Source organism: Peromyscus californicus, unplaced genomic scaffold (assembly GCF_007827085.1).
Source record: "Peromyscus californicus insignis strain IS unplaced genomic scaffold, ASM782708v3 Scaffold_13__1_contigs__length_99412109, whole genome shotgun sequence".
NCBI classification, from domain to species: Eukaryota; Metazoa; Chordata; class Mammalia; order Rodentia; family Cricetidae; genus Peromyscus; species Peromyscus californicus.
Genome location: NW_026294424.1, coordinates 38,903,540 through 38,915,755, shown reverse-complemented (window position 1 = coordinate 38,915,755; position 12,216 = coordinate 38,903,540). Strand labels below are relative to the sequence as shown.

The 12,216-nt window shown below is 43.3% G+C and overlaps 1 protein-coding gene across 6 annotated transcripts in view; it reads right to left on the bottom strand.

Moving 5' to 3' along the window:
• The window catches only part of Cc2d2a (coiled-coil and C2 domain containing 2A), an 83,925-nt gene that overhangs the window by 41,859 nt on the left and 29,850 nt on the right, over positions 1–12,216 (bottom strand). For all 6 annotated transcript variants that reach the window (XM_052734848.1, XM_052734847.1, XM_052734846.1 and 3 more), the window contains 2 exons: positions 5,463–5,672; positions 4,101–4,207 (listed from right to left, as the gene is read on the bottom strand). In XM_052734848.1, the coding sequence (XP_052590808.1) occupies positions 4,101–4,207; positions 5,463–5,672 (317 nt within the window). The remainder of the gene's footprint in view (positions 1–4,100; positions 4,208–5,462; positions 5,673–12,216) is intronic.

Below are 12,216 nucleotides of genomic sequence, written 5' to 3'. Positions count from 1 at the left end.
GTTCTGCACAGAGATGATGCAATGCTGTTGCCTGCTTTGGGGGATTTTAGTGCTAATGAGATGAGAAGTGCTTTTGGTTTCAACTGAAGAGGCTGAAAATGCCTTTCTCTTCATGTCAGTTATCTAGCTTGTTTTGGAATCATCTAATACATTTTTTTAAGCCCTCTTCACAAATGGTAGCCCAATTCAGACCCCCCAATTCACTCTAATACACCATGAATCAGCTAGTGGATTAATTTTGAATAGGGGCCATGTGCCAGTCCAGAGGAGACAGACACGTCCAGAAAAGAGGTAGTGTCTCTGTGCTCAGGTAGTTTGCAGTTTAGCTTAGAAAATGGACATACAGGTGAGTGATGACATGTTGGTAACATGGGGTCTGCCTAGGAGAACATTCTGAGGTAGCCAAAAGGGCCAAACACTGTAGAAATGAGCATCTCCTGGCTATGGGAAGGTCAGGGAATGATGGTTCTCCTCAGAATGACTTGGGCTGTAGAGACAGTGCAGAGAAGTAAGGCAGTCTAGCTGCCTCGTTGTTCAGCAGGTGGTGGTGGAAAGGGGGTTGGCAAGGCATGGTAGCTACTGTTGGGAAGCCAAGACTCAGGGAACTCTGATGTCCTTAGAAAGCAGGAGAGTGACAGTCTGCTGTGAATTCTGGCTTTGGCATCTAATAGCCAGCCCTGGACAAGCTACGTCACTTTCCCACGCTCACCTGTAAAATAGGAGTGCTAACGGAACTCACTTTGCAGGCTAGCTGGAAAGATAAGTTCACACATATGGTGTGTGTGGCCCCTAGCCTGGCCACCATCCCACAGAGGACTGTCATGGTTAAAGGGCTGATCTTCCTTTATCCCATTATCTGCTACTCCCCTTGCCTTATTTTTTAAAAACTGAAATATCAAATTAGTTTACTGAGTTACGTAACACCTTCAGATTTTTTTCCTACTTCCTTGGGCAGTTCCCAACAAAATAATTTCTCAGAAAAATCCCGGAAACTTTTCTCAACAACAAAAACAATTGCCATATGAGTTAAAAAGGCAAAGAATCCCAGAAGAACATTTAGTTAGAAATGGTGGCAGAGCTGTGGCGGAGGAAGAGAGAAGGGTGATTGTTGAGTAGGGTACTGGGTAGAATGTCGGTGAGCAGGGTCTGCAGCGTGGACAGGGTACCCAGGTCTAAGAAGCTTGCAGAGCCACTGACTTCTCTGTGAGTCCACAGGAGAGGATGCCTTTTAGGAGAGAACGCAGGTTTTAAAGGGCTAAGACAACACCACCTGAGGCACTTTGCAGTTTCATTAGCTAGGCAGAGAAGGCAGAATGGACCAGGGATAGTAAGGGCAACTATATCATCATAGAAGAGATTTCTAAATAGGCAATGCATGTGGGGCTGAGTGTCAATGTCCATGAGCTGAAAGAGCTGTAGAGGTCTCGGGGGCTGGTGGCAGCAAAATCTGCCTCAGAGGCAGGGTGAGTGAGTCAGGGGCAGAGTAACGAGTGGAGATGGTATGGATGTGAGTGTTTTCCAGAAGTTTGGCCATAGATGGAATTATGATACAGAGGGTTAGCCGGATGGCACCTGTAGCCCTTGAATTCTTATTTGTCAAGAGGGAGCACATCTAGTGTGAAGCCCCGGTAGAGAGTTGAAATCTCTCCCTGCAACACATGGCATCTGTGATCTCTGCCTTAGCAACACATAGCATCCATGATCCCTGCCTTAGCAACACATGGCATCCGTGATCCCTGCCTTAGCAGCACATGACATCAGGGGATCAGCAACAGAGTCACAATGCTGCTTTAAAAAGTCAAGTGTGGGGGGAAAAAGTCAAATGGAAAAATGCTTCAGATGGTACTGTCCCAGGTCAAGTGTACCAACCCAGGGCTCAGCAGACGTCGGCTTGGGAAGCCACAGGGGAGTTGGGGGATGATAAGCTGATTTCAGAGGTTAAGGAAAGGGCCCACTCAATAAGCTATCCTAGAATAGGCCATGTATACAAGTTTAGTTTCTCTTAGTAAAAACTCAAAGACGGCGTGAAGCCCTCCTTTTACTGCATCATATATGCTGATGCTCAGAAGTTTTCATCTCTGATGGCTGCGAGTAACTGGAGTAGGCTGTGTCTGTGACTCTGCCTCACATTCAAGTCAGCTGCTTTTCAGAGTTATCTACAGTTCTAGGGAAAAGTGTGATTGTTTCTCTTCTCTCTGTCTCTCTCCTAAACTTTCCCCCCTACCTCTCTCTGCATGTCACTGTTTCCTTCCTAATCTTTCTCTCCTTCCTCTTTCTCTGTCTCTCTCAAGCACATCGCTGTTTTCATACTCCCTCTATGCTAAAACTAAAATCATCCTCACGTAGAAGCTGTGATGTTTTAAATATAAGAAATAATTTTAGAAGACCGAATATGCCTGTAACTCTGGCATTTGAGAGGCTGAGGCAGGAGGACTGCCACAGCTTTGAGGCCAGGTTTGTCTATATAACGATGAACACCAAACATAACTATAATAATAATAATACTTTCCATTTTAAGCATACTTTTCATTCTTTTCCAGTATATAAACTGCACTAATTCCCACTTTGCGAGAAGAATTTCCAATTCATGCCTAGATTGGAAAAAGAAAAACACACATTGAAACTCCATGATTTATTGTTTTCTGTTGTTAAGAATTTGTTCTGTAGAAATACCCACACACTAACACACAGATTTAGGGATTTTAATTATCGCACAATTTAAATATTATCTCAGCAACGCCTGTCACCGGAGACTTCATACTCTATAGTAAATCTGTTGTAATAAATGGTGGCCTTTGAACGACAGAGATTGAGATATGCAGTGCAAGGAAAAGGACCAAGATACAGGGCACATAGAAAAAGTGGGTGACGGAATAGAATATGCAAGGATTCTCCCAAACCATAAAACACGTGCGCACAGTCACCCATGTGTAAACACTCACAGTACACGGAACCATCAAGAAACTGCTCACCAGGATTTTCCCTGAGGGGGTAGGAATTTCATATTCTATGTTTCCTTATTTAGGATCAATGATGGGGCTTTAAGTTTTAAATTTTAAATTTATGAATAACTCAAAGAAATAGAAAAGTATAGATACTGAACATGATGCTGCCCACTGACATTGCCTCTAAGTTACTCAGGAGTTTTTTTTCAATGAAATGTAATAATTACAACTGAAGACCCACCCCTGCCACTTCCAACCCTAAATCCCTTCCCGCCCTCCCAGAATAAGGGAGGGTGTGTACCTGTTCTGTTTGCAGTGTTACCCATGACAAATGAGTATTGTTCATGTGTTCTTACTGCTTTGTGGGCTATATCGTACAGGAAACAGCCCATGAGGCTTATCATTCAACGCTGCTTTCCAGATTCACCCATGTGGGAGCATGCTATCAGGCTCATCCATCTTAAACTGTGGAACAGATGTCTGCCTCTGCACAGATGTGATCCTGGTAGCATTGGTTATTTCTAAGTCTCACTTTTATGAATGATGCTGCACACATCCTGGCATGTGTCTCTCTGTGAAAAGGCATGTGGCTCTCGAGAGTACACACCCCTGAAACTCTGGATTCCAGCTGGTGGGCACCTTTTTGTGCTAGACCAATTTTTAAAATTATTATCATTCCATAACTTCAAATATATACACTTTTTATTCTTGCACCTTTTACCTCCCTATCTCCCCTGTCCACCCTGTACCCTCCCCACAAATCATGTTCGTGGCCCCCAGGATCAACCAGGGCCGTCCGTGTGACTGTGGGATTGGAGCTGTCTGTTGGAGCCTGGTGGCCTCATCTGTGGGTACACAACCAAAGACAGTGATGCCCTCCTCTCCCAGAATCTGTATATAGCCAACAGTTCAGAGGTAAAGGGAGGTAGGGCCTCTGAGCCCCTTCCTCTTCCTTGACTGACTGCTAATCTTTCTTCACGACTGAGTTGCTATTGTTAGACTTCAAATTCTGCATTCATATGTTAGATTATTAGTATCATTGTTTCATTTGGCAGAAATTCACATGAATTGAGTGCATTTTAAAAAGTCTGGAAATATGAACTGAAAATACACGTCTAATAGGGAACAAGGGGAGTCCTTGAAAACTTTACTCACCGAATTTCAGATTTATATTCATTGATGGTTTTCTGGGTTGTGTCAAGAGACTGATGAGCTTTCTCTGGGTTAAGTCCTGTCTGAACCGCTTTTCTTAGCGCTTGAAGCTTAACAAAATAGGGGTAGAAGTTTTGTGTTAGAAACTCTGTAATCCTGAGTGGAATGGTGAGATCACTTCTGTGGAGGCTCAAGGCTCCAGCCATCTCCAGACTTTCACCACAGCCACCAAAACCAACACTGACAAAGAATTGATGCCTCTGTTTTTATCAATCTGGAAGTCTATGGAACAGTGTTTATCCATCTTTGCTCTGGGACCCAGATAATCAGAATGCTCATTAGAAATATAAATTTTACTGAGTGTCTCAGAAACACTTTTACTTTCAATGATAATCTTTCTGGGTTCTTAACACACAATAGTAGTCTTTTGATATGAAGAAATCACAAAGCCGGAGGAGGTATTATAGGGGAGCCTCTTAAGCAGACAGTTGGTTTTTAAGGTTGGGCAGGATTCTAAAATTATCTGAAGCCACAATTGCCAGTAGAAGTCCCATAGGGCAGTATCAGACTAAAAATGAATCCCAAGGGTAGCCATTCCTCTGCACTAGCTGAAGTGGTTGGCCTGCGTTTGAGTGCTACAGCTGTGGGAAAAATCTGCATAAACATGAGAATTTCTCTAAGGACAGCAACAGTCTCAAGGCACCAACAGTCTCAGGATCCAAGATCACTTCATCAGGTAGTAACTGTGAACCACATGGTGTGCACTGCTCCTCATGGGTGTCATCATGTCCTCTTTAAGGCAAATGTGTGCTGCAGAATTGACGCTCCCTAACTGCATACTGTCTATGCTCTCCTGTAAGCCCAATTTTTCAACTTGATGAGCTCTAGAATCATGTGTCGGCATCTAGGCATATGTGTGAGGGGTTCTCTTGACCGAGTTAGTTTGGAAGGGAAGACCCACCTACTGTGGGCAGCACCATGCCTTAGGCAGAGATCCTGGACTAGCCACAATGTAGAAAGAGCTGAGCACTAGCCAGTATGCATTTGTTACTCTCTGTTCTGGATAGTGGGGGTGATCAGTTGCCTCAGGCTCCTGCTACCCTAACTTCCTCACCATGATGGACTGTATCTTGAACTGTGAGCCAAATTAACCCTTTCTTCTTCAAGTCACTTTTGTCTGGGCATTTTATCACAGCAACAGGAAGAAGTAAGACATCCTCCTTTTTCCTCAAGGTGGGACAGTGTCATTCTCCTGGACAGAGAACACGTGAAATAGGGACAGAAAAATTTGATTTTAGAAGCGTCCTCACTAGATTAATCAGAACAAGCTGACCCATTGACGACAAGCATGGAAAACACAAGTACCTTATCTGTGAGAAATTTCGTCTTGTTTCTTTGCTGCCTTGCAAGGTACTGGTCATACAACTGGGCCAGCTTGGATGCCAAAACGTGCTCTCGGCTAAAACAGGGATGGTGAGAGAAGATTAACCCTGAAATATCGATGTCCAGTTGGAAATTCCCTGGAGGGTCTCCAGATCCAATCATATGCTGTCTACTGTGAACGTATTTCACCGCCTGTCAAAGAGATCAGACTGTGAGTTCAAAGCACAGTGCACTCCTGTCCTCCAAGGAAAGGCCGTCAGATGCAAACTACCATGGATCTTTTGCATGTGGACTTCCCTGTTTCTTGAAGTCTTGGGTTCTGCAGCTGATGACCTTGAAAAGATATTCTAACTCAAGAAGTGTAGGGTCCATTGCAAATCAATCACTATTTGGACCACAGATGCCCCCTCTCTTGTAACTGAGATTTTAAGATTTGTAGCATGTGGAATAACAAAGGAAGAGGGGTGGGAGAGCCGAGTCCAGTGTGCAGAAAACAGTAATGGAATTCCTTGATATATAGTGCATCAGATAAGACTGCTTTCCTTCTAGAACCCTTCTAAGGAATTTCTCACCAGTCACCACTGATTATTGAAGCTGATGAACATCACCTGTGCTTACACTCTCTCCTGGATAGTGATAGACTGCCACCAGGGCATGCTACTTTAAGAAAGAGTACCCAATGCTTTCTGCAGAGGTGAGCTCTGAATTCTTCATTGTTGCTGAATCAATGAGATGATACAGATGAGGAACTTGGGAGCATGTCTGGCAACCCACAAAATGCCAGTTAAATCTCCCCCAGCTTCTTGTATCTACAGGTGAAGGTATAGAGCCCCAGAGACATTGTGGTTTCCAGAAATTCTTAGAGCAAGTCCAGTGAAGTTAGCATGCTGTTATCAACACGGCAGTCCTTTGTGTGGCACAACTCGTATACATACCACAGCAGAAAATATGCGGAAGGCAAGGGGTGAGGTTTCCTCTCTAGTAGGAAGAGAGGTGGCATCTTTGAGATTCAGTTCTACCAAGTGTCTGGAAGCTTTCCATACTTGATTAAATTGAACCTGAACTCAAGGCAGGGATCATCAGCAGTTATTAGAACATAGGCTAATGTAGATTTGGGAAAGAAAGTGTGTTTTGAAAGGTACTAAGGAGTTAATCTATTTCTATTCAAGATTATGATATTCTAAGACACATAATCACTTTTATAAGGATGTTTACAAATAAAAAGTCTGATGAAAGAAGGAGCGGAACTAAGTGGGAGGAAGAAGGGGCCTTCTGGAGTGAGATAAGACGGTGTAATAGGGACAAATATAAGACTGTAATGGGGATAAATATGAACACAGTACATTGCATGCATGTTTGAAATTGTCAAGAATAAATAAGTTTGTAGTGCTTCTCTTTAAGGATACACTGAATGCCATTTTAAAGGAGAATCTGGATGTTTTAGTAATTAAATATAGGACATACTATATTAAGTCTCATAAGAAGCCACAAATCTTAAACATACACCAATAGCCTGCTGATGTAGGAAAAAAGTATAGAATTGACTGGGTAAAATGAAATCAACTATATATTATTTTTTTGAATTCCAGTACCAAGAAGCAAGAATTTTACCAGCAAATGAAGGCTCATATGAGCATGTTTCACCAGAAATACAAATATAGGAAATTATGTTGACAACTAATAAATGCAAAACCAGAGGCTCCACTGAACAAATGAGACGTTTCTATGCTCACAACACACAGCATACAGACACATAGAATACAGACACACAGCACACACAACATACAGCACACATATAGCAAACATGCATATATGCAACACATACACACCACACAAACACATACACACACACACACACACACACACACACACACACACACATGCACACACACACATATGAGATGGAGTACACACACAGAGAAGCAGCACACACAGTGTAGAGTTTCCTTTTCTCTTCTTAGCTGTAGAATAACATTACAACCATGGCTCTCTAATGCCAGAATCCCCTCTTCTGTACATTCCCCCTTCTGCACAAGCCTCATCTTGTCAGGTAATGCCTTTCTTTCCCTCGAAATCAGCTGCTACTTGACATTGGACTTCACTGAATTGCAGAAACCCATCAGTCTTTGTTGGATAAAGAGGACAGTGCATGCAAAGTGCTGCAAGGCTCCACATGATTGACAAATGCCAACTAAACATTTCTCCTCATCATCCATTTCTACAGATGAAGATACAGAGTCCCAGAGACACAAAGCAATTTGCCCAAGATCCCAAAGCAAGTTCAGGGTAGAGCTGGGCTAGATTCCAATGCTTCTGGCCTGAATCTGGCATCCCTACCTGAGACATGCAACGGAATTAAGTGGAGAGAGTACTGATTACATTCCACACAGGTAATACAGGATGGGGCATCAATTCTGCCTTGAGGTTTTACAACCTTCATTTAGCCTCATAACTTGCAAATAAAGCATTTATGACACAACGATTTCGTAATTTTCCAGTTAACGTAAATAGCTTCTAAAGCTCCTTCCTGCAAAAGAATTGAGCAACTGGTCTTAGAACAACACCTACGACTTCAGTCAGTGTCTGCTGCATTAACCGTCTACTAATCTGGAAAAATGCATGGAACTGAGACGTGGCAATCAAATTCACATAGTCTTATGACCACTCAGAAAATCTGCCTTAATTAATTTCACTGTAGTAAGACACATATAACTAAATGTCAATCACAGATGTGATGGGAGTTCCTTCCCTCTCTGGCTGCTAGTTCTGTCTCACTGCTTCCTTTCCATGGGAGTTTCCAGAGTTACAGCTGCTCAGGGTGTGGTTCTCAGGTTCCAGCCTGTATTCTTGGGATGAGTAGGAACCTGTGGTAGAGTGTTGTTATGGACTTGCAATGTTGCCCGGGGCACCTTTTACCATGCATTCCTTTCCCAACTTGGGATGAGCTCATGTTCCAGTAACTTTTACTGGTCTCTCTACCTTAAGCTCAGCCATTCACTAACCCTCACTGTATTTGGGAGAAAGAATCCTGGATCTTGTCTTCTTCCATCTGCCTGTATTTCTTATACTCTGTGAACTATCATGAAAGAAATAGCAACAATTTCCCCTAAGGAGAGAGTATTTTCAGAGTGTATTTCGAGTTGTGAAGTTGACACAATTCTTCATTTGAAAAGTAAAAAGCAAGGCTCTAAAAGGAGGTGTTAGTGGGTGATCTGCTGGTGTTCTCAGCAGAAGCTAAAAAGGAAATTAAAATTATATATATATTACATTGACAGGATTAAAAAATTAAGTTTCTACATGGTCCTGAGGAAATAATAATAATGCTCAAGTACAGAGCCTCAGACAGATCCCACATCTTCTCTTCCAGGTCTTTCTGGAGACCATTCTCATTTTCAAGGACCATGCCATGCTGCCTGGACTATGAGCTGGGTGGGTATATGATTCCTTTACAACGCACTGACATTTGTCCTTAGTGTTGATAGAGTAAGATGTGTAGAAAGTATTACCCCCTTTCTCTGGATCTGTCAGTCCATTAAGGGTCATTCCCTCCACCCTACCCCGGCACATGGAGAACCCTGCCCTGCCTTACAAAAGGCAAGAACCAGAGGCAGAGACTCTCCTGCCCTGTCTTACAAAAGGCAAGAACCAAGGGGCAGAGACTCTCCTGGCACCCGGCCAAAATCCCAGTCTTTGGCTCAGCTTCCTAAACTGCCTCATTCAGTTTTATAATTTAGCCTCAGTTTTGGGACCCGTCAAAGCCCCCTTACACTAGTTTCTGCCATTTGCAACCAATGCAGAACTTCTGTGAAAAGCTGGGAAGAACAGCAGGCAGAGAACGTGCTAATTTCATCAAGTGTAACTAGCAAGGAGAATGGACAAATTCCCCAAACTGGCATACTTCTGATAGAACAGGCAGCCCCCACCCAACACAGTACCTGTAGCCCCTGGCTCCTTTTCTGTCTCCTCACATGTGACACAAAGGCTAAGGACAAGTTTGAATGTTGCTACCTTTGGAGTCCCAAAACTTAGTACAGCACAGCACGTATTAGACTTTCAGTTAAAGACAGAACACCACAGAAAGGAAAGGGGAAGGAAGGAACGGGGCTGCTGTGGTTGCTCTTTAGTAACTCCAGCCCAGAGCTTCTCAACCTTCCCTGATGTTGTGACCCTTTAATACAGTTCCTCATGTTGTGCTGACCCCCAACTATAAAGTTGTTTTTGTTGCTACTTCATAACTGTAATTTTTCTACTGTTATGAATCATAATGTAAATATCTGTGTTTTCCGGTGGTCTTGGGGGACCCCTGTGAAAGAGTCCTTTGGCTCCCAAGGGGGTTGCAACCCACAGGTTGGGAACCACTGCTCTAGCCCACTTTGCTACCATAATCAGGGAAACTGCATTTTCTGTTATGTTTTGTCCTATTTGGTATTTTTAATTTTTTGACTTGATCTTCCTTAAAATGTGTTAAATTGCATAGTTTACTTGAAGTTTAACCATTTTTCTTCACATATCTGTTTGCATTTCTTTATCATTAATGTCTTCATCTCAATTCAGAAGCTGCAGATTATTTTACTTTTAATCAACTAGACATTTTCCTTTGTAATGAAAGTGAATGTTCATCATAGCAGTGCTAAATAATAACTACCTTCTAAATGACACTCCCAAATTGCCCTTTGGGTGCACATACATCCATCATTGGAATTGCTAGTCTAGTGTTTCAGTGTGTCTCACTAACAGGAGCATGGCTTTGCGGGGGATGGCTCACTTCTGTCTGGCTGAGTGAGCATCAGAGTTGGGTCCTCTCGGGGTGATACATCAAGAGTCCTTTAAGAGCCCGAGGACTTGCTGACTCCTGACCCAGCAGCGGGACTCCACTTTCATCATCTGATAAGGAAACTAAGGCGGGCCCCCCAAAAAGCTCTTTTGCACGAGAGACAGCTGAGTCCCAGAGTGAGGAGAAAGAAAGACATTTCTGAATATACTTGCACACAGCATTTTGTTGTTGGTTGAAGCTGGGTCTCTCTGTGTAGCCGCGGCTGTCCTGGAACTAGCTTTGTAGACCAGGTTGGCCTTGGACTCACAGAGATCCACCTGCCTCTACCTCCCAAGTGCTGGGATTAAAGGCATGCCACTACACCTGGCTCTTTCTCTTCTTAAGTGGATTATTTCAGATATTTTGTTACAGTAAAGTTGACTAACACATTCACTGTGTGTATCTCACATTTTCTGTCTCTGTTCATCCATATGATAGTCAGTCAGATTAGTTCCGTGTTTTAGGTTACTATCAACAGTTCTTCAGCAGTTGTGGTGAGAGGGAAATGGGAGGATCTTAGACAGAGGATACATATGGACAGCAAGAGTCAGTTTCAAGGAATCTGTTGATGGTGCTTTGGTGGTGGCCTACTGTATTCTTGAAAAAGGTAAGAAAAGTACCTGTTACATTCTGACAGCACCAAAAAGTCACTATGAGGTAATAGCCTAGTAATGTCCGATTCTACCATTCTACAACGTATATATTTTGCAAATGTCATGCCGGACATGAGAAAAACATGTTATTTGTTGTCCTGGTTAGTTTTGACTGTCAATTTGACAAAACCTAGTGTCACCTGAGTGGAAAGCCACCATTGAGGGATGACAGCCTAGGTCATACCCATGGGTATGTCTGTTGGGGACTGTGTTGATAGTTAATTGGTATAGGGTGGGTGGTGCCACTCCCTGGGGCGGAAGTGGTCCTGGGCTATAAAAGGAAGTTAGCTGAGGAAGATCCTACGAGGCATCAAGTTCCATGGTATCTGCTGAATTCCCTTGGCTGTGAGGGAGTCCCTGGGTCAGAGGAAATGTTGTGTGCAACAGCAAAAAGGCCTGCCTTCAGGGAAGCTTCTGCTTGAGTTCCTGCCCTGACCATCCTCAGTGATGGACAAGGACTTGGAAATCTGCACCAAATAAATCCTTTCCTCCCCATCTTGCTTTTGGGAAGAGTATTCGTCACAGCAACAGATGGAAACTAGAATATCTGCCAATTTAAATTTATATTAGAAGGGAGTATTGTCTTTCTCTAGCCACACCCCCACAGGGTGCTTCCCAAGGGAAGGGGGAGATTGGGTCTGACTGGAGAGTCTGTTGGAACCTAGATCCTGGGTACAAGTCTGTGCTGGGCAAGGGGAGGCGGGACCTCTGCCTGTGAGGTCTTGGCTGTCTCCAGGAGATGGGTGTAATCCCTTTGGCACTCCATAAGGTAAAATAACCAGTTTTAGCAGCTCAGTTTATGTCTCCAGGCAGAAGGTCATTCACCTGAGATGAAATAGGACCATCTGGTCTCATGTCCTAGTGGCATTCCCTCGGCCGTTTTACCCCTGGTGCACTGACAAGCTGACCCTTTAACTCCAGTGCATGTCCACATTAGCTTAGAACTGCTAAGGAACACAGGTCAGACTCACTGGCTCCCAAAGAGCCTTTCCCTTTCACTATTAACGACCCCAGTTTTATAATTTTAACCCACTATTTAGTGCTTCATGCTTAGATGGCTGCCTGGATGAAGAGACAGGCTGATGAGTTACAAGACATATGTTTCATGCTGTCTTGATTACTAATTATATCATGCATCTTTGTCTTGTGATAAGTGAGTAGACAATAAATCCCTTCTGTCTGAGACCTATGTGTAAACCTACTTCCAGGATCACACTTCTACACAAAGCAGCATTCATTAACACCTACCTATTAAAAACTATTTTACAAA